A 26,378-nucleotide genomic window follows, 5' to 3' on the forward strand; every position below is an offset into this window, starting at 1 on the left:
CATTTTTTACAAGACAATAAAAAAATTAAAAAAAAAGTTTTCAAAACTTAGCGGGCACGTGACCCCTGGCCCTGCTGTGCCTCCGCCTTGCTTTCTGTGCTTGTATATTTTTTATTTTAAATTTTATCAATATAATCTAATTAATATTAACATTCTTTAAGATATTGATCCGAAATCAAAGAGTAAAATATTCTCAAAGTGATTAATGAGTTAACATTCAATTTAAAATGATCAATTTCTTTATTGATGAATCATTGTACTCTTGATGTCAATCAAAATTCTTAATAAATATTATCAATTGAACTAAATTAATATCATATTAAAAAATTAAAAGATAAAAACTTGTTATAATTAGATTTTTGAAAAAACAAATTCACATGAGAGATAAATTACAGAGGGTATGAAAGTAATTTACCCATCGTTACAATTTATCTCATTTTTCTTTTGTGGTTGTAAAAAATAAAAATAAAAACAATTAAAATATGAATCCTCACTTTCACAAGCGACTCTGTTACACACAGATATAGAGAGAGAGACAAAGAGACGAGAGAGAGAGTGACAACCTGTTCAGATCTGCTGGTTTTTATCCTTAGCTCATTGTTTAATTCATTCACAGGCGTTCAATGCGAACCCTTCGAAGGACTCAATCTTTCACCGAGTTGGGCTCTCACTGATCGTCCGTGTCAACCCAATTCCAAGTTCAATCTCTCTCTCTCTCTATCTACCTGTTCAAGGCCTTATCAGTTAAAACTTGAACTGGGTTCATTTACATTTTGAAAAAAATGATGATCCGTGGCATGAAAATGGTGATTTAGGCGTCGCCGGAGCTCCGAAGTTACAGAGGTTTTCCGGCGGAACTCCGGTGAACCCTAATTTCGAGGAAGACGATGTGAAATTGAGGCTTAAAGGAGAAGATGTTCAAGTCGGCGCTATGGAGGAGCGAGAAGAACAAGATCAAATTTGTTTTCAAATTACAGTTCCATGCGACTCGGGTAATTCCATTTTATGTTTCTTAAATCCAATAAAAATATTTTTGTTTTGTATATGTGTACATTGAATCGAAGAGGTGTAGTCAGAGTCTGAATTCTTTGAAATTGGTGGGTTTGTAGAAGACATTTTTTAAGGCAAAGTGATTGGAAAATTGGTAATGTACCACTGTTTGTTTCCTGAGAAACATATGATGTAAGAAAATAAAGTAAAATTTTTGTTATGTGTTTATGTTTACTTCAACCAAAAAAAAAAAAAAAGTGATTAGGATTAGTGAAGGTGAAATGTCTCTGTTTCTTTGGGTTTTATGACTGAAATTGGAGATTCATCATGCCTATTATTTTCTTCTGTTTTGTTGATGCATTTTCTTGGTGAGCAAACAATGCATTTGGGGATCATGGTTTTTGTTTGGGTTCGGTTAAGATGCCACTGGTGGGATGAATGGCTATTGTTTTAATTCTGTTTTGATGTATTTTCTTGGTAACCAAACAGTGAATTTGGGGATGATGGTTTTGTTTGGGTTCAGGTGACACTGGTGGGAGGGGATTCATTGACAATATCGGTGGTTCCTGCGGATGTTGGAAAGGCGACAGCGAGATTAGAGAAAGCACGAATTCAAGATGGAAACTGTTACTGGGAGAATCCTGTCTATGAAACTGTGAAGTTCTTTCGGGACCCAAAAAGGGGGAAGTTTCATGAGAAAATCTACAACTTTGTTGTATCAAATGTAAGAAATGTTTTGAATCTACGGCTTACTATTATCTGTTTTCTTATTACACAGCGATTTATTTTTGTAATGCTTTCTTGGGTTCTTGTAGGGATCATCAAAATCTGGTTTTGTTGGAGAAGTTTCCATTGATTTTGCGAGCTATGCCGAGGCCATTAAACTTTCCTCTGTTTCTCTTCCCCTTAAGAATGCAAAATCTGATGCTGTTTTGCATGTCAGCTCTCTTTCTCCCTCTCTCAAACACACTCACACTCATTCATGTTTGTCATAAATAACACAATTCATTCAAATTCAAATTCAAATTCAAATGTTCAGAATGTGATGTTTATTGAAGTGCATTAATATAGACTAGTGGCTCTAGAGCTTCCTCATATGTTTTTTTTTTGAAACAGGTTTCGATTCAAAGGATGCAGGAAAATATTGATCAAAGGTGAGTATAAATCAAAACATTATTTATTCTTCACTATTTTTCAAGGTTCCAATTTTCTGATATGTAGATTTTTATGTGTATTTGTACTTAGTTTCAGAGAGACTGAGGCAGTTGAGGATACAAGACATAATTCCAAGGATAGAAGCTTGAGGATGCAATTAAGCATTAGTGATGCTGATGGAAGCATCAAAAGCAATTTTACCGAAGTAAGGTCCCATTTTCCATCTAGCCAAAAACCAGACTTTTTTTTTCTTCTTCTTGAGAGAGGGTCTTGGTGTTAAAGAAGAAATTTTTCATAAATATATTAGTTTACTTTTATTACCAGAACAATCTGTAAGAACATGTTGTTTGTTTTTTTTGTTCGTGGTTCACAGGATGGGCCTTTCAATAAGAGGATTTCACATATTGCTGAGTTGAATGGGAACCACCGCGCATCAAGTGGATCTGATCTTACAATGTCAAGTTCCGAGAGCAGCTCTGACCTTGACACCCCTCGGGGATTCGGACTTGAGAATAATAACGTCCATCATGAGTCGGTGCTTCAGAAAACAACCTCTGATTTATCTACAACAATTCATGAACAGCACCAGGGTTCACAATGGGAATGGTTAGAAGAGAAGTCCGAAGAGGCTTCAGATGTCGTGATTGAAAAGCTCAAAACGGAACTCATTGCGTTGTCTAGGCAAGCAGAAGTGTCAGAGTTGGAACTACAGACTCTGAGAAAGCAAACTGTGAAGGAAAGCAAAAGAGGGCACGATCTCTTCAAAGAAGTCCTTAGCGTGAAAGAGGAGAGAGATTTTCTCAAGGAAGAATGTGAAAGATTCAAGGCTTTTCAGAAACGTATGGACGAGGCAAAAGTTAAAAACAAGTTGCCTTATGAGGGAGGAGATCCCCGTGCTCTTCTCGAAGAACTAAGACAAGAACTAAATTACGAGAAAGACCTTAATGCCAATCTTCGGATACAACTTGAGAAGACACAAGAATCGAACTCTGAGTTGATTCTCGCCGTGCGTGACCTAGATGAAATGTTAGAGCAGAAGAATAGAGAAACGCTTAACATTTACAACAGATCTGCAACTGGTGAGAACGCTGAGGAGTTGGCAGAATTATTGGAAATGGAAGATGATGAAGAGCAAAAAGCCCTCGAAGAGCTTGTTAAGGAGCATAGTGACCCCAAGGAGGCACGTGCTCTGGAGCAAAAGATCACGGACCTTTATAGTGAATTAGAGATGTATAGGAGAGATAAGGATGAGCTAGAGGTGCAGGTGGAGCAGCTTGCACTTGATTACGAGATCTTAAAGCAGGAAAACCATGATCTTTCATATAAACTCGAGCAAAGTCAACTGCAAGAACAGCTGAAGATGCAGTACGAGTGTTCGTCGTCTTATGCTACCATAAATGAACTCGAAAACCAGATTGAGAACTTGGAAAGTGAACTCCAGCAGCAGTCAAGCAAATTCTCGGACTCTTTAGCCACCGTTACTAAACTCGAAATACATGTCAAGAGTTTGGAGGAGGAAATAGAGAAGCAGGCACGAGGGTTTGAAGCAGATCTGGAGATTCTAACCTGTGCGAAAGTCGAGCAGGAGCAGAGAGCCATACGATCGGAGGAAGCCTTGAGAAAGATGCATTGGCAAAATAAGAATACAGCAGAGAGGCTTCAGGAGGAATTTAAAAGGCTTTCAGTGCAAATGACGTCTACGTTTGAAGCAAACGAGAAGTTGGCTACAAAAGCAATGGCGGAAGCGAGTGAACTGCGGCTGCAGAAAAGTCATCTAGAAGAATTGGTTCGAAAAGCAAAGGAAGAGCTTGAGTCAGTCCAGGACCAATATGAAGCAACATTGCACAAACTTTCAAGCCAATTGAGCTTAAAGGTCAATCAAATCGAACAGATGGAGTCAAAAATTGAAGATAAGTCCAAACAGATAAAACGTGGGGAAGAAAGTCATAGGATTCTCTCCCAGGAGACAATAATTCTCAGAGCTGAGATTCAAAGGCTCAAAACGGAGAATGATAACATTTCTGTTGATGTGGAAGAAAGAGAAATTTTGAAAGGTGAACTGGAAAAAATGAATACATTGATGAAGAAAACTGAAATGCTGCTACAAAGAGGAAACGAGGAAAGGAATGACATGGAAAGCACGATTTCTTTGTTGAGGAATGAAGCAGAGAAGTCAATTGAGGAACTAAACATTCTGAGGAACTTAACGTGTGAAAAGGAATCAATAATTGGAAATATGCAGTTGGAGTTGGAGACTCTCAAATCTCAGTACAATGAATTGAAACGTTCTCTGTTTGAGGATGAATCCGAGAAAGAGAAACTGATGAAACGGGTGATTCAGTTAAAAGGTGACCTAAAGAAGAAGGATGATGCAATCAGCGGTTTAGAGAAGAAGCTCAAGGATTCCAACAATCGGTCGACTGCCTTGGATGGAACAAAACCTTCTTTGCGGAACAATAGATCTGCTTCTGTTCCTCGTGGTCCTAAAGAGACTGCAAATCTGAAGGACAAAATAAAACAGCTCGAGGTAAAATTGCAACTTAATGTAGTATATTAACAAAGGCGGACAATCTTTTTGTCACTAGCTCCATCATTTTTAAATTCATTCAAAATATGATTGTATATGTTTAGCCCTCGTGAAATTATTTGCTTGATATATTAATCACGACAACATCTGCAGAAAACATAATGCTACGTTATGCACTGTAATGACAATGAGAGATTTTCTTTCATAACCAGGGTCAGATAAAGCTGACGGAAGCTGCACTCGAAACCTTGGCAAATTCATTTTTAGAGAAGGAGAAAGATCTTCAGGATAAAATTGAAGAGTTAGAAAGAAGATTGGAAGAACTCTGTCAAAATAGTGCTAGTTTTTATGAATATCAATTCCAAAAGGTTAGTATCTTTGCAGTTCATATGATGAAATCATGCATATGCTTCTACAATGCCTTTCATTAACTGTTTTATGCAAATCATTTGTGGCATTTGTTAAAAACTCTTAATCTCATTATTAGCATAAAGGCAACATTTTTACTTTTCTATGTTAATTTTCTCTTGATTTTACTGTTTGGTGAAGCACACTGACTTCCTCATCAAAATAAAATATATAAAGGTAGTCAAGTTGGACTCTTTTCAGAGTTGAATAATAAACCTCTTTGATTTTGATTTTGATTTTGATTTATTTATTTATTTATTTTTGTTTTGTTTTTATTTTGGTGAAATGTTTTTTAAAGTAATTTCTTAAAACAACCCCACTTTTTAGGAAACACTAAAAGTCGTTTTTGCACAAAAACAGAATGATGGTGTTTTCAAACTTTTTAGTGTTTTATATCTGAAAATACGAAGAAAAAAACAAAACAAAAATACAATCAAACATCAAGAATATTTTCTTCTCTCTATCATGCAGTTTTTTGTTGAGCAATACTGAGGGCAATGGCTCATCTTGGATGCAGGTAGCTGAAGTTTCTGAGGCCATTCCCGCAAATGGTTGTATACATGAAGAAGTGAAAACTATGGATGAAAATTTGAGAAGGTACAACTCATTGGGATATGACTTCATTTTCTTTGAGCCGGAATTGATCTAACTTTGCTCTTAATCCCAATCAATTTTTAGATTTTCTGATCTGTTTTCTTTATTTTTGCAGAGATCAAGAGAACCTCAAGGAATTATTAAATGAAATGGCATTACTGAAGGAGAGGAACAAATCAATGGAAGGTGAACTAAAAGAAATGCAAGAGAGATATTCAGAGATAAGTCTCAAGTTTGCAGAGGTAGAAGGTGAGAGACAACAGCTTGTAATGACAGTACGGAACCTTAAGAATGCAAAAAAGAGCTAAAAAAAAATTTCCCATGAAACTGGAAATTGGAAACAGTTCATAGATAAAGCATCCCCGCCTAATCATACGTATATTTGTAATACATTTCTTTTTCTTTCAGATACTTATTGTGTTCCTCATTGGATAAAGTATAAAAATACAAATAGTTTCCCCATATATAGGTAGGTGTGCCTTGGCCAAAAAAGGAAAAAAAAAAAAAAAACTTGCCTCGGTGTCTAATCCTTGTTCTTTTTGTAATCTTATTATAGCTTGTACGGATAATTATGTCAGTTCTATCATTTATGTATTCTTTCAATTTATGTGTCGAAAGTTATACAAATTGGCTTCTTTTTATCCGTTCAATTAACAATTATCCATTCTTGAATCGTAATTTGGTATTGTGGGTGTTCTTAAATAGTTGTCAAATATTCTAGTTTTGATGCTTGAAAACCAATCTATTATTACCTTTGGGATATGCCCAGTAGAGTTCAACAAGATAGAGAGCTCTTTCAAGTTAAATCAACTCAACAAAGCTCTCTCTTACTATTTTCAATTTTAGTTAAATGAACCTATTTCACAATCTGCTCTGTCCACAGCCGTAGGTACATACTTTTGGATTAAATTATACACTCTAACAGTTTTACCTTTTGAGATTTGCTCCAATTTCTCAAAAACTTTGCTTGTAGATGAAGAAAAACTTTGGTGCTTTTGTGTGTTCCAAGTGCTTGGTTTTAAGAACATGAACATTTTATAAACACTTTGAGTCAAAGGTCATCGCCATAATAAATAAATAAATAAATAAAAAGACGACTCAGTGTACGAGAGGCTCTCGTTAAAATGTATGCAGTCTTATCCGCATTTTTGAAGAGATTGTTCGTATGATTCAAATCCACCACAATAAGATACTAATGACTAGCCTTACTGTTGAGCCAAGTTGTGGTTTAAATGTCATTCTCATCTAATCATGAAGTTGGAATATATGGTAGTTCATGGTATTATTATATAGGAAATGCTATTATATATTAAACTGGTCATATATGACCAACCAAATTTAAGTCATGTGTTTGGATATGAACATAATTTATTCAGATCTGAGTACATTCAAAGTATCCTATCTAAGTACCTATATAATATTTGGATCCAGAAAAAATTAGAGAAGATGATAGGATTTTGGGGCCTCTTTTTTTTTTTTTTTTTTTTGTGGTAAATAGGGTGCATGAAATTAAATATAGAAAAAGGGTTTTGTTTGAAACTTCTTACTCCAAGACAAAGAAAGATTAAATCTCTATTGGTTCAACTATTTGATTTTCTTTGATTTTATTACTTAACTAGAGGAAAACAAGGTAGCTGAATGGGGGATACCAAGGGGCTCTTGTTGCTAGGTCTTGAACTGTGTTTGGTAACAGGTTACTGTGAAATCTAAACCTAGAGAAGAAATCAATTTCATTATTGCTCTGTTTGGTTGCTGAGAATAGGTGGGAAAAGAACCTATTTAAGTTTGGAGGGCATTAATAGAATGCCTATCAGTTTTTTTTTTTTTTTTATTCTGGGAAATACTTGTTATTTCAGGTAAAAAGCAATGCTGAAAACAATCAAAGCCCTCCAAAAATTAAAAGATATTAAAGCGTTTGTGGTAACAAAAAAAAAAAAATGATACTCTGACAATAACAATCATATAATTGAAAATCTTTCATGATGCTTCGCATTTTTGTGAGGTGTTTTATATCTTTAGTGTACACTCAAATATACTGTAATTGCAAGCACTCAGCTTCTCTCCCATGCCGTGACTATAGTCTAAGTTAGAGAGGAGCCAGACCCTTTTGCCAAACACTCGACTTCTCTCTAGTCGACTGGAATCCAATTGTGAGAGGAGTAGGACCATTTTACCAAAACCCAAAAGCACATAACATCAAAGCTGTTAGAGGTGCACCTATGTCTTTTTCTATTTTGGAATCTAATTGTTAGCATCTATCAGAACATCATTTTTTTTGGTTTGGAAAGTGCCTTTTATTTTTGTTTCTGTTTCTATTCCAACTCAGCATGATAGCTAATAAATTCATTGAATAATTCTTTTGAGCTTAATTTTATATATGTTACAAATTAAAAATACTTTAGTGTTTATCTTCCAGTATTGCCAGTCAACTCTGGCTCCACAAGACTATACTAAAATGTTGTTTTGGCAAATCTGTATATGCAAAGCTGCTAAAATTCTCTAGATTACAAGGTATTTGATATTGGTTGGCAATCAAGTATTTGATACGGCTTATGATTATAACTTATTAGGCAAAAATAACTTAAATAAAATACATATATATATATATATATATATATTATTGAGAAATTAAGGGAGGAATGCTTTTATCTTCTTTGTGATTATCAACTTTCAACTTGCAAAAAGTTATAACTAACAAACCTTAGTATGTTATTTAGATGAACTCCAAAGTCAGCGAATTTAAGGTTTTGTGCAATGGAGAAATCTCAGTTATTTGTTAAAGAACGGAAGAATTTACAATTGAAGTATATCCTCTTAGATTAAAATCTCTCCACTTATGAAGCTTGACCTCTGATGATGTAGGGGAGTGTGTAAAATGTGCAACAATTGAACATGGATCTTTCAGAACGAATCTGGCAACGTTGGATCGAACCCATATTTACCATTTTGCTATTCTCATATCCAAAATCTTCTAAATTTGACAAACGTTGGGTGTAGAGCCCTCCATATATATATATATATATATGCTTACATTTTATGATTAATTAGTCCACACACTGCTACTAGGGCTATGATGAGTAAATGATCAACATGAGGCTCCACCACCAAGCTCAACACATCATTCCCCAACATGACTCCTGAAGAAGATTGCTTTTGCTTTACCTGTAAAATTATATATACGTTTATTAATATCAAAATCAATAAATTTAAACAAAACTAAGACCTCCATCAAAAAAAAGAAAAAAGAAAAAGAAAGAAAGATAAAAATTGACTAGCCAGAGGCTTAATAACCTCTGCGAGAAGTCGTTGCTTGCTATCTATTATTTTGAATGCAGATTTACTATTCAGTCCTTCAATGGTGTAGAGACTTGCTTGAGCTTTGTTACATCCCATGGTGACTTCACACACTGAATTTCCTCCCTTTAGAAGCTTTCTGTTCTTTCTGACTCGAAACCATGGCTTCTCATTCTTCATCATTTTCTGACCGTCACTTTTGTATCCGTCCCAACGCCCAAAAATCTGTAATTTCTGCGTGAATTGATAAAAGCATGAAAACCCGTCTCAGATTTTTGTCACAATTTTAACATTACAATCATATATATGTAAATAAATTCAACTCTTGTTTGTACCTTTTGAAATATAGCACAGAGAACCTTGCCTCGAAGATCCATGATATAGACTTCATCGCTGCACCTGCTGTCATAGTTATCTACACGATAAATGATTTGACCATTTGAATCAAACACTGTGCAACCATTTCCATTTAGCACAAGTGATTTCATCCATATTGTAAATGTTTCTCTTTCTGATGATGACGACGAAGAAGAAGTGGGTGAGTAGGGATAGACCTTAGCCATTTGAAAGAAAGTTGTGCTTGCCGTGAAAGACTACTTAGTTTCTTTTATATGCTTCAAAAATATTAGGTTGAGAAATATAACACATATGAAAACTATTTAATCAGTCATGTAGATAATTAAAATATATATAATGGAAGTAGAGGGATTGATCATATCATATGTGATCAACCACGTTTAAAACACCAGTATACATTAAGAGAATGTTTGTGTACTTGCAAATACGAGTATTAAACAAGTATAGCGGGAAGATGAAGAGAACTTTCAATTTCTAGGGAGAGGGACTAATTGCAATATTTTTCTCGATAATTTTATTGTTACACCAAATAAAATATATTGTGATATAAATTTGAAAAACCATATTATTTACGAGATATATGACTTGAAGTTGTTATTAATTTGTATTATTGATGTTGGTTACCAAGTAATATATAACCAGGATTGATGGGGTTTCCTTGGTTGACTATTGGATGTTCATATCATAGTTGGTATGCTTGCGAAGACAGAAAATATATTTAAGTACTGATGATCTGTTTGGTGGCTAAGAAAATATTATGTAATTAAAGGAATCTAAATGTTGAATATGATATATTTTCACTTGTAACTAAAACTCATTCTAAAACAACAATTTGGTTTTCTTTGTGAACCTATATATATATATATATATATATGTGGGGATATATTTTCTGAGTACCAACACGTGGGAAGGTGACGCCGACGTGTCAGCTGAGGTGCCACATGTCCTGATCGTGACGCCGAGGTGATCTCAGCAAGGCCGAGGTTATCTCCGAAGATATCGAAATCCGAGATAAGCGGATAAGGAACAAGAGTCCTAGAATGAAGAGGGAACTCAACTTGGATATGGACAAGAGTCCTAGATTGGGAGAAGATTTCAGTTTGGGTAAAGATAAGACTCTTAGAGAGTTTATCTTAATCCCACTGAGAGTCCCAGATTAGCAGTAATCCTAAGTCCATTAGGGCCAGGCTCCTTTTGGGACTAGGATTGTGTTGGCTATAAAAGAGAGGCACCCCCATGGGTCTAAGGTATGTTTTTTATACTCAAGCTTGTGAGTTTAGTACTTGATTTATCTTTGAGAGATATACTGACTTGATCGTCGGAGTGCCCCCGGGTGGTCGAAACCACCACGGGATTCTTATATTTCTGTTACAGGTCAGTCAGGTGCCATCTATTCTGCCAGTGCTCTCTAGCTGGTTACTAAGCGGGCAGTGTGGTCAGAAAATCACCCACACAATTTGGCGCCGTCTGTGGGAAAGAAAGAAGAATAGATAGCCAATGACAGACAGAATGATCAGATTAGAGACTACGCTCCTGCTGGGAGTGGAAGACCTATCGATCTCGACGTTGAAGGGGACAATAGCAACACAGACACTCGTGACCAGAGTCACGGAGTGAAAGAAGCCGGCCAGGAAGGTGACGTACCAAAGACAACAGATCGAAGCAACGAAGATGACCTCCAAGTATGGAAGGATAGATACCTGCGGAGGAACGAAGACCCTTCCAGAAGGGATGCAAAGACAGGGGGCATGAGCACTCCCAAGGAAATAACATTCAAGTATAAAAGAACTCATCCTGAGTGAGCAGATCCCGGACTCCAAATCCCAGATCCCAGAAGACATGATCTCGGCCTAGATGAGTAGGTCCGAGAAAAGAAGAGCTCAACCTGAGTGAGCAGATCCAAGATTCCAGAAGATAAGATCTCGGCACCTGAGTCCGAGAAGAGAAGAGCACAATGAGCAGATCTCAGATCCCAGAAGATAAAAAGGAAACACACAAGATCAGATTAAAGTTGGCCAGAATTGAGAAGTATGCTAGGGCCGAGGAGGACATGCCGGGAACAAAGGCATCGGAACAAGAAAAGAGAAATGGCTCGCCGATGCGAGGCCGAAAATCAAACTCAGGTTGGAGCCAAGTAAGATCAATAGAGAAACCAAGGTCGACAACCTCAGCTTGAATTAAACCTCGGCGACAAGGTCGAAGCTACATGTATGATGAGAACCCAAGTGGATTTTAAGTTCACACTGGGGGGCAGAGAGAAGAAGAATGCGTTTACCACTTGTTGAAATTTGTAGCAATTTACAAGTTGGTTAAACCAAGATGATGCTTAACCGAAGTTAAGCCGAGATGATACTTAACCGAAGTTAAGCCTAGATAATGTTTAACCGAAGTTAAACCGAGACGATGCTTAACCGAAGTTAAGCCGAGATAATGCTTAACCGAAGTTAAGCCCAGATGATGTTTAACCGAAGTTAAACCGAGACGATGCTTAACCGAAGTTAAACCGAGACGATGCTTAAACCGAAGTTAAGCCGAGATGATACTTAACCGAAGTTAAGCCGAGATGATGCTTAACCGAAGTTAAGCCGAAGATGATGTTTAACCGAAGTTAAACCGGGATGATGCTTAACCGAAGTTAAGCCGAAGATGATGTTTAACCGAAGTTAAACCGAGATGATGCCTAACTAAAGTTAAGCCGAAGATGAGGTTTAACCAAAGTTAAACCGAGATGATACTTAACCGAAGTTAAGCCCAGAAAATGTTTAACCGAAGTTAAACCGAGACGATGCTTAACCGAAGTTAAGCCGAGATGATACTTAGTCGAAGTTAAGCCGAGATAATGCTTAACCGAAGTTAAGCCCAGATGATGTTTAACCGAAGTTAAACCGAGACGATGCTTAACCGAAGTTAAACCGAGACGATGCTTAACCGAAGTTAAGCCGAAGATGATGTTTAACCGAAGTTAAACCGGGATGATGCTTAACCGAAGTTAAGCCGAAGATGATGTTTAACCGAAGTTAAACCGAGATGATGCTTAACTGAAGTTAAGCCGAAGATGATGCTTAACCGAAGTTAAGCCGAGATGATGCTTAACCGAAGTTAAGCCGAAGATGATGTTTAATCGAAGTTAAACCGAGAAGATGCTTAACCAAAGTTAAGCCGAAGATGATGTTTAACCGAAGTTAAACCGAGATGATGCTTAACCGAAGTTAAGCTGAAGATGATGCTTAACCAAAGTTAAACCGAGATAATGCTTAACCGAAGTTAAGCCGAAAATGATGTTTAACTGAAGTTAAACTAAGCTGGTTCCTTATCTTCACTTGTTGAAATTTGTAGCAATTTACAAGTTGGAGTTAAGTTGATTCCTTATCTTCACTTGTTGAAATTTGTAGCAATTTATAAGTCGAAGTTAAGCTGAAATGATTCCTTATCTTCACTTGTTGAAATTTGTAGCAATTTACAAGTCGAAGTTAAGCCGAGATTATTCCTTAATTCACTTGTTGAAATTTGTAGCAATTTACAAGTTGGAGTTAAGCTGATTCCTTATCTTCACTTGTTGAAATTTGTAGCAATTTACAAGTTGGAGTTAAGCTGGCTCCTTATCTTCACTTGTTGAAATTTGTAGCAATTTACAAGTTGAAGTTAAGCTGAGATTATTCCTTAATTCAATTGTTGAAATTTGTAACAATTTACAAGTTGAAGTTAAGCTGGTTCTTTATCTTCACTTGTTGAAATTTGTAGCAATTTACAAGTTGAAGTTAAGCTGGGATGACTGTTTCTCTTCACTTGTTGAAATTTGTAGCAATTTACGAGTTGAAGCAAAGCCGAGGTTATTGCTAAACACTTATAGCAATCTACAGGTTGATCCAACCAAAGAAGATGCTTAACACTTGTTGAAATTTGTAGCAATTTACAAGATAATGTTAAGCCGACATGTGATCATCTGTTGAAATTTGTAACAATTTACAGGTTGAGGCAAAAACTAAGTATATTGTTTAAACACTTGTTGAAATTTGTAGCAATTTACAAGTAGATCATTGTTATAACTTGAGAAAAATTTACAGTATATGTTAACACATGTTGAAATTTGTAGCAATTTACAAGTAGGCTAAACCGAGATCACCGTTTAAACACTTGTTAAAGCTTGAGAAAAAGTTTGCAAAGTTAACATTGAGTAGTATATGCTTCACACTTGTTAGAATTTATGAAAAGTTTACAGGTCAGTATCTTGCCGAAGCAAAAGTTTTATACCCGAGGTATGTAACCCCGAGGAGATTGCACAGTTAAAGGTATATGTTGAAGGCGGGCGTATGACTCAGGTCTGCAGAACACTAAAAGCACACTTAGAAGATCTGATGAGGCAAGGCAATCTGAAGGGACCTCGTCGATGAGACCAGAACAAGGGAAGAACAGGCAAAACTGCCTCGGGCGCCAGCAGCTCCGCCTCTCCCAGCACAACAACCTCAGGCAGAAAGACCTCGGGTAATTAATATAATTCACTCGAGGGTCAACGAGAACGAAATTGGGGAGGAGACTCAGAAGGTGAAAGCACCTGCAATATGTCTACCAAGTCGGGGACAAGAGACATCGGGCAGATGAATGCTTGGGACCAGTAGTGTCTTATACCGAAGCCGACCTCGAGATGGTCCAGCACCCGCATAATGATGCTTTGGTAGTATCCCTCTAGGTTGGGGAGTGCCAAGTGAAATGCACCCTGATTGACCAAGGAAGCTCTTATGACATCATGTGTATCCGATGTTACAAAGAGCTCGGCCTTCATCTAGACGATATGGAGCAATCCAATGGCCCAATGGTTGGGTTCAATGGAAGGCCGGCATGGCCACTGAGAGCAGTAAGCTTGGAGGTGCAGGCTGGCACCAGAAAGATCACAACAGAATTCACCATCATCGACACTCCATCTCCTTACAAATCTTGGAAAGATCATGGTTGCATGCAATGGGGGCAGTTCCCTCAACGTTAAATCAACTATTGCGGTTCCCCACAGAACATGGGATTGAAGAAGTCAGAGGAGACCAACTGCAGGCAAAGAATTGCTCCATGGCAGCAATGAAAACTACCTGCGAACATTCGGGAACCAGGGAAGGCAGAAATTGAAGACGAGGACATGGAGGTCCTAGATGATGTCGGCAAGGAGCCAGCCGAAAAGAGTGAAGAGACACTGAAGAAAATCCTCGTCCAGGAGGGCGACGAAGAGCGCTTCTTTCTTCTCGGCTTAGGCTCAGCCAAAGAAGAAGAAAGAGAATTGAAAACAAAACTACTCGGCATCAATGGCAGGATATAGAAGACAGTTGGGAAGACTTCTCAGCAGCCTTCTCGGCCTCGAGCTCAGCCTCTATCTCCTGAAGTGTTTAATCAAGGCTCTTCTTGGTGATTGGCACCTCGGAGTTTGAAGGCAAGGATTGAAAGAAAACAGAAATATGAATGTAATTCGTAATCAAGAATGATAATAAAGCTATCAAGAAATCAAGACAAAAAGATTGCACAAGTATGTTAAGCCAAGAACAGTGGTAAAAATCAACAGATGTGTGAACAATGTGTATTCAAGAAAATGATTTGGAAATAACGGGTAAAACAAGCAATGGTGATTAACAATGAAGCAGAGCTTCTTGGAAAGCAACAAGAAATAAAATCATGAGGAACAGTGGCTTACCAGAAAGAGGGAAGCTGGAATGAGAATTGCCGAAGTCTGACGACAATGACAGAATGACGTAAGCTTCACCGGAGGAGAGGAACGAAGACAGTTGCAAAAGCTCAAGCTTGGAACAATGACGGATTTAAGCAAAAGAGCTAGAAAGATAAAAAGCCAGAGGATTGAATGAAAAAAGATAAAAATAGTCAAGAAGATGACAAAGTTCAAAAATAAAGCCAAGTGCACATGCACTAAGTAAGTATGTGAAGAAACAAGAAAGTAATGAACCAAACATGATAATAGCAACAGAAAGCGGATATGACAAGAACAGTGTCAGGTGATTAAACAATTCAAGACTTGAAAACAGACGAAAATAGAAGAACACAGAGGGCAAGTAAACGGATTCAGAAGAGTTATGAAAGATTGAGCTTAATAAAAGAGTTTATGAACCTACCAAGAGAAATGAACGCCGATATGAAAATCGCCGGAGTCAAATAGATGACTGGAAATCGGGAACTCACCAGAGAGTGTGAGTGGAGCAGTTACAAAAGCTCTTGGAGTTTACGAATTAATGGAACCAGAACCTCGGCTAGGAGGTGCGATTTCAAGCAGCTTGGAAAGCATGAATCTTGATACTTGACACAAGTGGACAGTAAGGTCCAGGGAACTTTGAGGTCGGCGAGTTTGATCTTGGACAGAGAGGCACAGATGAACGAACAGTGTAGGTTCCATCACCTCAGAATGCCGAGGTAATAGAACCTAGGGGGCAGTTGTGGGGATATATTTTCTGAGTACCAACACGTGGCAAGGTGACGCCGACGTGTCAGCCGAGGTGCCACATGTCCTGGTCGTGATGCCGAGGTGATCTCGGCAAGGCCGAGGTTATCTCCGAAGATATCGGAATCCGAGATAAGCGGATAAGGGACAAGAGTCCTAGAATGAAGAGGGAACTCAACTTCGATATGGACAAGAGTCCTAGATTGGGAGAAGATTTCAGTTTGGGTAAAGATAAGACTCTTAGAGAGTTTATCCTAATCCCACTGAGAATCCCAGATTAGCAGTAATCCTAAATCCATTAGGGTCAGGCTCCTTTTGGGACTAGGATTGTGTTGGGCACCCCCATGGGTCTAAGGTATGTTTTTTATACTCAAGCTTGTGAGTTTAGTACTTGATTTATCTTTGAGAGATATACTGACTTGATCGTCGGAGTGCCCCCGGGTGGTCGAAACCACCGCGGGATTCTTATATTTCTGTTACAGGTCAGTCAGGTGCCATCTATTCTGTCAGTGCTCTCTAGCTGGTTACTAAACGGGCAGTATGGTCGGAAAATCACCCACACAATATACATCTATGTATATAGGCTGATTCGTTTATATGTATCAGTTCCTAGTCTATGCACAACTGATACCACTGGTTCATAGTCGATATGATTGGTTCAACTGATATCGGTTTATAGTTGGTATGCTTGCATTGTATGTGGTGGAAATTAAACCTCTCTTTTTATTTTGAATCATAAAGTTAAGAGATATATTATTGAGAGAAAAAAAGTAAATCCATCAATGAAAATAGTATTTATGTATGGTCAGTGATGATGATGTTGGAGTGCTAACTACTGTGGCATCTTCCAAGAATCCAAAATATTGCATTTGTATTATATGTTAGTTAGAATATAGAAATGCAGCTTCTCCCCTACTTTAACGATTTATCTGTTTTTTGAAAAAAAAAAAAAAAAAACTATTTTTGTGGTTTTTTCTTGAGGATTGAAAATGTACAGGGGGGTTACTGTTAACTCTTGACAGTGGTTACTGCTTATCCTTATCCAATTTAATCTTTCATTGTCAACTTAGATGCATACATAGTTTCCTAAAAACTTCGTTTAATAATTTGTTGGAGCTGTTATGCAAGAATTGAAATGTGTCAATTCATATAGAAAAGAAAAATAAATTATACATAGAAAAAACAAATATACGTAGTTCAACGATGTGATTACTAGTTCAAAAAAAAAAAAAAAAAAAGTGATTACGTCCAGGGAGGAGAAGGAGATCAAATTTACTATGCACGGTAAAAATACAAAGCTCAAAACCTCTCAATTCCGGGGGTATTGATTAAAAGTCAAAAGCTAATTTTAATCCATTTTGAGTCACATCATCTTTCATATAAAATAATAAAAAAAGTTTAAGAGGTCAACAAGTCAACTTTTAACTATCTTCTCAAAGCACTATAGACGTTTGGCATGTACTAAAAAAGTACATTTTTTTTGTATACACACACTTATTTGGGCTACATAAATCAACATTTCCTTTCTACTTCTCTACCTACTTTCTCTACTTTTCTATATATTTTTTTTATAAAAAGTCAAAAGTACACTCATTTAGAATATCTCAAACCACCCCATGGCCTCGTGTTGGGATTATTTGACATCTCACAAATGCCAATAGAAACACAAACACACATTAAAGAGAAACAAAAACGCGCTTATGTTTATGAGTGAAAGATAAATTCACAATGCCTACGTTTGAGATGTGGATTGATTTTTTAGCTTTTCGTCTATTTTAGCCTAGGGTTAAAAAGGCTCGTTTGAGATGGGTTTTTTGAACTTTTGTAAGAGAAAAAATGAAATAATTATGGTTTGAATGTGACATTTTATTTTATTGTGCTAAAAAACTTATTTTATCTTTTTGTGGTTAAAATAATCCTAACCCAACCCAAATTTTCTTACCAAACGGACCATATATAACCATATAAAGTACAACTATGATATCAAAAATGCCCAAAAATCCAACACCAATACCCAAGCTCTGCTAAGGGTAACTAAGCCTTGAAATATACTCGCTTCCCCACTCACAAATAATGCCTTCACTATTTTTTCATCTCCCTAAATCTCTACAAACCCTCTCAATCGCACAATCTTAGAAATTTTACAAATTTGTCATATACTCAATCATATAGGACCTCACTATCTTGCCACAACATTATGAATGAATTCAAAATTTTAAATTACAAGTTACAAGCGTTTGTGATAAAATTAGGCATAGACATAAAAGAATTTATTATTGGTCTTCAACATGAATTTCTTGGAAACATCATCATCCATTTGAAATTTTTAATCATATATAACCAAGTAACACAACAATTACAAAATTTTCCGAGTCCCCAGAGCTTTTTCGACTCAAGAGACCGTGGTGTCCCTACCCTAAACAAAAAGAATGATAATATGAAAAATTGCTGTTTCTTTGTTCTCTCTTTCCTATACAAATATAACCTCCCTATTGCTCAAATAGACAAAATAGTACAATATTTGTCTTGCTTTTGCATCTCACATCTTCTGATGATCTCTTGTGATTGAATTCATCATTCAAATCTTATGTTTGATCAATCCATAGACAGTCACAAGAGCCATAACAAGGGAATGATCTGTTTGGGGTTCCACAACTAAGGTTAACACATCATCTCCCAACTCAACTCCTGAAGATAATTGCTTTTGTCTCACCTGCACATCCCCAATTCACAACAATTATTATTATCATTAATTTGATAAATAGTAATAAAAATAAAATAAAAAATAAAAAATCGATTTTAATGGAATACCCTAAAAAACCATTCATTTTTTTGGATTCCTGATATTTCAATTATGTCAAAAACTTATTTAATTTGTGTTTAAATGGTTCCAGCATCGTTTTCATCCAAATTTGGACCAAAATAACACTGCTTCCATAAATATAAATAGATAAGTTGATAAACAAATTGACATAATAGAAATATCGGGATCAAAATGACATAGACTACATACTTAAAAGACTACCAATGTATTTAAATTTTTTTATGATGAAAAATCTCCCCCAGGCAAGACGACTCTTACAAAATAAACCTCAAATATCTGCAATCACTCGCAAATCACAGTTATTGCCCTAAACCCATACTTGGACTAACCTCTGCAACTACTTTGCCATCACCGTCTGTAATCTTGAATGCATATTTCCCAGCCAATCCTACCATCTTGTAGCAATTTGCTTGAGCTTTATCGCACCCCAAACTAACATGACAATCCATGTCTCTCCTCAAAATGTTGTTACTGTTTCTTCTCACTTGAAACCATGGTCTCTCCTTTTTCCCTTCACTGCCACTCCATTTATAACCATCCCAATGTCCCAACAACCCTAGTTTCTGCAAAACCAACACAAAAACAAAAACAAAGAAAAATTGTCAATCACACCCATTTTCAAAAAACCAAAAAAAAAAAAAAAAAATGGTGCCACACATTGCTTGCTATATATATACCTTTTTTCGTATAGAGAAGAGAACTTTGCCGCGGAGATCCATGAGATTGACCTCACTGCTGCTCTTTTTTTCGTAGTTGTCGATACGATAAACAATTTCACCATTCGAATCGAAGACCGTGCAGCCATTGCCATGGAACACAAGTGATTTCATCCATATGGTGAATGTTTCTCTTCTTGAAGTCATGTAGTTAGGAGAACATGTAGGTCTCTGAGGATGAATCTTAGCCATTGAAAGCATGAGAGAGGACAAGAGAGTTGGGCTTTTAGGTGGAGACCTCTTAAAGATGTTATATATACCGAAATTATACCTTCTTTAATTTGGGAATTCTAAAAAAACACTAATAAAGTAGAAAATCAAAATCAAAAAATCAAAACATCACATCACATGAGACTCGCACACCAATTAAATTATTAAAACTCTTAATTTAAAATTCTTAATCTTTATATATATATATATATATATGCGCGCGCGCACACTTTTTTGTTTTTTTAATTTATTAATATGAAGATTGGTGTGAGATTTAAATATTTTAATATTGAAATGTGATACATCACCACTTTATAAAAAGAAATTCAAAGTGTATACAAAGAATTGAATATAAATTTATTGGTATAGTTTGAATTATATTAATTTGTACATCTCAAAAAATAGTAAACGATCTCAATAAATTACGAAATTTTGACAGAGGCGTGTATACGTAATTCTAGATAACTTTTGTATTTTAACTTTTTATAAAAAAGATCAATTAAAACTTATAATCGGATAATCTTAGTTACAATAATTTTTATTCATTTTTACGATGCAGATTTTAGACGTTGTTTTAACTAATGAAACGAGCTCATTTTCATTGATTTCGCGTAAACTGAAATAAAACTTTATTCCACCTTAGAAGGAACTCGAGGCACCCAAATACTCCTCCACGAAAACACACCTCCCACCTCCCCTACCAGGCCCTGATAAAAAGACCGAACAGAGAACTAACCTCTATCACCCACCTCCAAGGTTCTGAAAAACGGTTGCGGTAGCCGTAACGGTGGCGTTGGCGCGGTTGCGGTTGCGGGGTGTAAAGGCCGTGGTGTAACGGTTGCGGTAACCGGAACCGTGAATTTTTTTATTCTTCGCACAATTTGAAAAAAACTTACTGATACGCATATTTTTTTTCCATGATCATATTTATTGGGTTAAAAATAAATATTGATCAATTTTTATAAATTTTTAAGTATGATCCAATATATTTTATATTTTTAAATCACTATAAACTGAGTTTTTTACATTTTATTTTAATAATTAATAACTTTATATTATACAAAAAATCAATCACTAACTATTATATATATAAAATAAACAATGATAAAAGTAAGAGAATAAATAAGAGCCTAAATATATATATATATATATATATATATATACATATTTTAAACAAGCCAAATAGATAATGACCACACTTATTATTATTATTATTTTCAAATAATATATAAATAGACACACACAAACAAAATGGTTGAGTGATAGCAGCTGAATAGAATAGCATAGGCCTTACAGCTTCAACAAATCAATAACATGTTCTTCATGTTCTCTCTTTTCTCTCTTTATCTCTTGCTCTTCCATTTTCTCTCTTTATCTGCCCTCTTCTCTCTATCCCTCTTCCTCCATTTTCAGCTTTTTTTTGTGTGTTTTTTTGAAAGAAACAGTTTGGAACCGTTATGTAACGGTGCATAACAAGCCGTTACGGCTGTTACGGCGCCGTTACGACCGCTACGGCAGCCGCTACGACCGACACATCTGTGAATCTCAATCACACTGCAAAAGCGGCCGTAACGGGTGGCGGTAACCGCCAAAACCGTTACGTAACGGCGTTACGTAACGGTTGCGGCTGCTTTTTAAAACCTTGCCCACCTCACTCCAAACCAACATATCTTCCCCCTTCCCCGATCTGCCCAACCCATATAGAAAGCTGAACAGCTCAAAGATTGGGTTCAGTTGTATTTGTATCCCCTATTCTTTGTTTCCAATTTGTACTGGCAGTCAGGTGATCACAACAAATTAATCCTATGGGTATATCAAGGGGCAGTTTTGTCCTGTCGTATTATTTGCCACCATGTCAAGATAGTGACTTTTGAAATACTCGCATCCTTTTATCTCACAAAGATAAGAATATGAATACATCTTGTGGGTGTATTCAAAAATTTAGGAAGTGTATTTAGAAGTTCTTGTCAAGATGATGGGGTTGCTTAATGCAAAACTGCTAAATACATAAACTACATATAGAACTAAACACAAACAAACATATGAAAAGTTAAGATTTTTGAAAGATTTATTGATGAAGCTCGCTTAGAAAAATCTTTTTTATGAATTTATTTATATTTTACAATTCTGTATTTAATTTATGTGTTTCTAAACTTATTAGTAAGTACAAAATATTTTTATTACATCAAATATCAAGACAGTAAATTGCGATTAGGGTCAATGTTGTTAGAATTGAGTAGAAAAACTCAAGTTCAATTTAAAAATAGATCATCACCACCCTTTCTTGGCAGAAATGAAGGACACTTTTCAAACAAATTTCACAGTTTAGGCCCTCATTGCACAACTTTATTATTTTTGGAAAATTATTTTTCTAATAATTTTTGTTTTATTTTTTCATAATTTAATCATTCATTGGAACAAAATATGAACTTATTTGGTCAGAGGTGACTTGGCCACATTTAAGGCATGTAATATGTATATATTTGTATATATGTATAGTTTATTAATACAAGTCTTTTAAATACCCCTATGCATGGAGCAAGGATCCTCTAGAGTGATTTTTTCCTAAAATTTCTTAGAGTGCTACATTGTGTGGTTGAGATTTACTGGCAAGTCACATCAGAAGGTTGAGATTTATTGGCAAGTCACATCAATTTTTCTGATGTGACTTGCCAGTAAATCTCAACCACACAATGTAGCACTTTAGGAAACTTTAAGAAAATTTCAGTCTAAAGGATCCTTAGTGCTATGAATGCATGTATTATTATGTTTGTATGTGTACATGTATTGTTTTTTTGGGCTTGTTTGTTTGAATACCATACACTTTTTTGCTTTGGTGAGCAAACCCTTTTGCCCTTTAACTTTTGACCACTCTTTTTTTTAATTTATATTTAATTTAATATAAACCTTTTTGCTTTATTAGTTCAGATAGCAGATTAAAATAAAGGACAAACCAAAGTTCAAAAACCCATTTGGATTCTACCTCCATTTTTTGTGTTTATTGATGTCATAGGAAGAGTAACATATTGTTTGCATTCAATTTTTAAAAAGTGCTTGTCCACAAGGCAGAGGCAAGCATCATGTGACACGTGGCAGAAAATGGAGCAAAGTAGTTAGTAAATTTTAGGAAAAATTACAGTGACTTTCTTTGATATTTAGAAAAAATATAATAAGTTTTGTAATTTTAATACAATTATATTGAACTCCCTTAATATTTATTTAGCATCCATTTTATCAATAATTTGTTAAGTAAATGGATGATTTTTTTAATATTATCATATCTTTTATATAAAAATACATATTTTACGTTATTTATTTTTATATTTTCGCACCATCTATATTAGTTTCGATTCATTTAACTTTATTAAAAGGAAAATCAATATAATTATATCAAGATTATGAAATTTACTATATTTTTATTAAAAATGTTTCCTAAATATTACTAACATATATATATGCATCATATAGTTATCTTGCTTGCTATTGTAACCTTTTCACTTCAATGAATTTTATTAATATTTAACTGATTATTTATTCTTTTCTGATGGTGGCCACACTAATTTCAGTATTATAGGCTCATCCAGAAGAAAAAAATGTTGGCTATAGTGATGCATATAAGTGGTTTGACGGTATTAGAATATTTGAACTTCAAAAAAAAAATTAAAAAAACAATAAATATATAAGCTCGATTCAATGTTATCAATTTTCTTTCGCAACATTCATGTTCAATTGAAACTTGAAAACAAACCAATAATCATCATTAATTCAACATGCCTATTCGAAAGGCATGTTTTTCAAAATGATTCGACATCTTTAGAAAACAAACATGGTGAAATCATATGTGTTACAATATTATTGTATCATTCTGTGTGGGTAAAAATCTGACCACACTGCCCGTTTAGTGATCAGCAGCTAAGCACCGGCAGAATAGATGGCTCCAGCAACCTGTAACAGAAAAGAAAAGCTCCGGCGGTGGTTCTTCCACCCGGGGGCACTCCGACGATCAAGTCAGTATGATTCTCAAGGATAATCAAGTATTAAACTGAATACTCAAAGTCTGAATTACATACCTTAGACCCACGGGGGTGCCTTTCTTTTATAATGTACTCAATCCAAGTCCAACTAGAAGTATGACTTCTATGAACTCCAATCTTAGTGCTTACTCTGGACTCTTTAGGAGATAGAGATAAACTCCCTAAGAGATTTATCCTTATCTTAATTAAGTCCCCTTTTTGCTCCAGGACTCTTGTCCCTTATCTTCGGATTCCGACATCTTAGGAGATGACCTCGGCCTCTCCGTGATTACCTCGGCTTAACTACCAGGACACGTGGCACGTCGGCTGACACGTCGGCGTCACCATGCCACGTGTTGGTATTCAAAAAATATGTCCCCACAACTGCCCCCTAGGTTCTATTACCTCGGCATTCTGAGGTGATGGAACCTATTCCGAATTTTTTTTCTTTTTTTTTTTTTTTTTTTTTTTTTTACTTCCTTTCTGAATAATGGCTCAAGAAGACTGCTTTGCCAAGATTATCTTTTTTCAGCCGACGTGTTCTCTTCGGAGAACGTGGCTTCGGTCGTACTCCCCTATGCACATGAGCTGTCATTCATGTCTAACTGTTCCTTCCACGTGTTTCGTCTTTATTGGAGCGTGTTAGTGACGCGCCTGGAAGCTGTCTGTTCGTTCGTCTGCGCCGTCTGACGCGTGCGTTACCCTAGGCGCAATAATTGCCCTATTTTTGCCGCCGTTTCAAATTTTTGACAAAACTTCTTTTGCCTCTATCTTTTCTTCACTTTTTCTTTCCATCTTCTTTACTCTTTCTCTTCCGAAAGCTCGTTCTTCCTCTTCAAATCTACCATTGCTTCAATTTCTTCTCTGGAACTGTTCTTAGTCCCGTATTTCGTGCAAAGCCTTTTTTGCTGTCGCAACTGGTTTCTGGGTTCGACGAGTATTGCCTTGGCTTCACTTCTCCTGGTAAGTCCCCTTCCTTTAATTTCTTTCATTCTCTTTATGCGCTATTGTCAGTCTGTTGCCATTACTGATCTTACTCGAGGTCTGGGATTTATTTGTATTTTGAATTTTGTGGCTATATTTTGAACCTCTATGCTTTTTCATCATTCTTTTCGCCGCTGTTCTTGATTTTTTCCTGTACCTCTATTGTTTCTGAAAATTATACCTCTGTTCTTGAATCTGAAACCTCGTTTTTGTTTTCTCTTTTTTGTATCTGCCCCAGATCTGTGCCCTCGATCTTTATCTTAATAGTTCGTAGATTTGGGATTTGTCTGTAGAACCCTTAATCTTTAGGGAAACCTGAAAAACGCCCGTCTTCTGAAACATATTCCTCTTAATTTAGGCCGACACAATGGGTATGTGGAGGCACAGGGTAAATACCCCAACAAGTCTTGAATACTTTAGGCAAGAATTCTCTATCCCAGCCGACGTTCATCTTAAGCTGGCTGGGGATAATGACACTATCGTGCCTACAGACCATACAATGCCTTTTCCAGTAGTTGCTTTTATCGAATGTGGACTTCGGCTTCCACTCGATCCCCTTTTTCGTCAAGTTCTCTATTTCTATAAGCTAAACCCCATGCAACTTACTATCAATTCCTATAGGATAATTAATGGTATTATAGCCTTAGCTAGGCAAGAAAACCTCAGAATCACCCTCGCCGACCTTCAATATTGTTATACCATGTGCCCTCTTGATCTGAAGGATAGGGGTTTTGTATATTACCTTAAGCCGAGATCCACTCAGTACAAGATTATAGCCGACCTTCCAGACTCCAACAAGGGGGCTGGAGATGACTATCTTATTGCCTCTGGAAATTGGGAATTTGGCCCAGATGAAGATGTCCACCTTTACCCTCTTCCTCGAACACTTACAGAGGGCAAGAGTAAGAGCCCTGAGTCAACACTTAGTTGTTTTCATTCAACACTTAAATACTTTTGTTGTTTCTGACGTCTGATTCTTTGCAGATCTTCATCAACCACCGAAAAATTTTCGTCAATCCTTCTTCCCAGGACCAGATCTGAGAACACTTCTTGGTCTTCCAATCCTTAAACGAAAAGCCCCAGTATTATTGAACTTTGTCCCCACACACAAATCCATTTTACCCGACGTCCCTCGAAAAAGGAAGAAGAGTCTCTCTCCACCAACAGCCACAACCTTAACTGCTTCTACATCTCGGACAGATCAAGAGTCCACATCTGACCCAGCCGATCTTCCATCAACTTCGGCTCCCTTCTTAATACCAATTCCTGAACGTAAACGCCGACGAAGGCTAGTAAAGACTGCCGAGATGGTTCGTCCGAGGCCTGTCGTCCAAGACCTTCTCGCCGATATTCCAACTGATGCCGAAGCCGCGCCGGCGCAATCAACGCTCCCTCCCAAACAAAAGAGAGTAAAAAAGGCTCAGCCTAAGGCCAAGGCTACAGACGCCGAGGCTGAGGATGCTCTGCCGATTTTGAAGCTAGCTGAAAGCAAAAAATCAACCTCTACTTCAACCAAAAGGTCTGCTGAGGGCCAACCCTCAGGATCTACACAAACAAAGAGGCCAAGGTCATCATCTGCGACGACCTCGGCTTCAAAGAAGCCCGACGTCCCATGGGCCCCTGATCTTTCTCTGGAGGACAGGCCTATCATGGCTAGTGAAAGTGCTGATGATATCAACGTTGCTGTCGCCCTTAGCACCGCTCTTCTTCTACCCAATGACTTGGAGCGAAATGCCAAGTTCAGTGAGTATGAAAATTACGCTCTGATGCTCCAACACTCTGCTCAAGTAAGTATTTCTATTTGTATTTATGTTTCTTCCTTCTTTTTCTTTCTGAGAAAATTTTCTGATACTTCTGTTTGCATTCAGGCTATCCAACA

General features: G+C 36.6%; 3 protein-coding genes across 4 annotated transcripts; 1 reads left to right on the forward strand and 2 right to left on the reverse strand.

Moving 5' to 3' along the window:
• The first annotated feature begins 473 nt into the window (after positions 1 to 473).
• LOC114303192 (uncharacterized) lies at positions 474 to 6,277 on the forward strand. Of its 2 annotated transcripts, none has more exons than XM_028248331.2 (9): positions 474 to 992; positions 1,514 to 1,714; positions 1,806 to 1,928; positions 2,107 to 2,144; positions 2,236 to 2,350; positions 2,519 to 4,672; positions 4,885 to 5,040; positions 5,598 to 5,677; positions 5,790 to 6,277. In XM_028248331.2, the coding sequence occupies exons 1-9, from the start codon at positions 915 to 917 to the stop codon at positions 5,980 to 5,982; spliced, it is 3,138 nt and encodes a 1,045-aa protein (XP_028104132.2). In that variant the 5' UTR covers positions 474 to 914; the 3' UTR covers positions 5,983 to 6,277. The 2 variants fall into 2 exon arrangements, with proteins under 2 accessions (XP_028104132.2, XP_028104133.2); XM_028248332.2 differs by having other exon boundaries at positions 478 to 992; positions 2,242 to 2,350.
• A 2,142-nt stretch (positions 6,278 to 8,419) lies between these two features.
• On the reverse strand, positions 8,420 to 9,623 carry LOC145788734 (protein LURP-one-related 4-like). The gene is made up of 3 exons (XM_028248333.2): positions 9,304 to 9,623; positions 8,966 to 9,202; positions 8,420 to 8,836 (listed from the first exon to the last, which is right to left on the reverse strand). Exons 1-3 carry the CDS (start codon positions 9,529 to 9,531, stop codon positions 8,702 to 8,704), a joined length of 600 nt encoding a protein of 199 aa, XP_028104134.2. The 5' UTR covers positions 9,532 to 9,623; the 3' UTR covers positions 8,420 to 8,701.
• Positions 9,624 to 18,066: 8,443 nt separating this feature from the next.
• LOC114303193 (protein LURP-one-related 4) lies at positions 18,067 to 19,532 on the reverse strand. The gene is made up of 3 exons (XM_028248334.2): positions 19,254 to 19,532; positions 18,906 to 19,139; positions 18,067 to 18,465 (listed from the first exon to the last, which is right to left on the reverse strand). Exons 1-3 carry the CDS (start codon positions 19,491 to 19,493, stop codon positions 18,331 to 18,333), a joined length of 609 nt encoding a protein of 202 aa, XP_028104135.1. The 5' UTR covers positions 19,494 to 19,532; the 3' UTR covers positions 18,067 to 18,330.
• Between the last annotated feature and the right edge of the window lie 6,846 nt (positions 19,533 to 26,378).

Source organism: Camellia sinensis, chromosome 11 (assembly GCF_055761805.1).
Source record: "Camellia sinensis isolate YWXY chromosome 11, ASM5576180v1, whole genome shotgun sequence".
NCBI lineage: Eukaryota > Viridiplantae > Streptophyta > Magnoliopsida > Ericales > Theaceae > Camellia > Camellia sinensis.

Bases quoted from the DNA above. Each gene is read 5' to 3' on its own strand.
- LOC145788734 (XM_028248333.2), bottom strand. From the start codon at position 9,531: ATGGCTAAGGTCTATCCCTACTCACCCACTTCTTCTTCGTCGTCATCA. The intron at 9,203-9,303 runs GTACAAACAAGA...CAATTCACGCAG, and splicing joins TCTGTGCTATATTTCAAAAG to AAATTACAGATTTTTGGGCG. The intron at 8,837-8,965 runs GTTATTAAGCCT...ATAATTTTACAG, and splicing joins AGCAACGACTTCTCGCAGAG to GTAAAGCAAAAGCAATCTTC.
- LOC114303193 (XM_028248334.2), bottom strand. From the start codon at position 19,493: ATGCTTTCAATGGCTAAGATTCATCCTCAGAGACCTACATGTTCTCCT. The intron at 19,140-19,253 runs GTATATATATAG...TTGGTTTTGCAG, and splicing joins TCTTCTCTATACGAAAAAAG to AAACTAGGGTTGTTGGGACA. The intron at 18,466-18,905 runs GTTAGTCCAAGT...GGGGATGTGCAG, and splicing joins ATGGCAAAGTAGTTGCAGAG to GTGAGACAAAAGCAATTATC.
- LOC114303192 (XM_028248331.2), top strand. From the start codon at position 915: ATGTTCAAGTCGGCGCTATGGAGGAGCGAGAAGAACAAGATCAAATTT. The intron at 1,929-2,106 runs GTCAGCTCTCTT...TTTTTGAAACAG, and splicing joins AATCTGATGCTGTTTTGCAT to GTTTCGATTCAAAGGATGCA. The intron at 4,673-4,884 runs GTAAAATTGCAA...TTTCATAACCAG, and splicing joins ACAAAATAAAACAGCTCGAG to GGTCAGATAAAGCTGACGGA.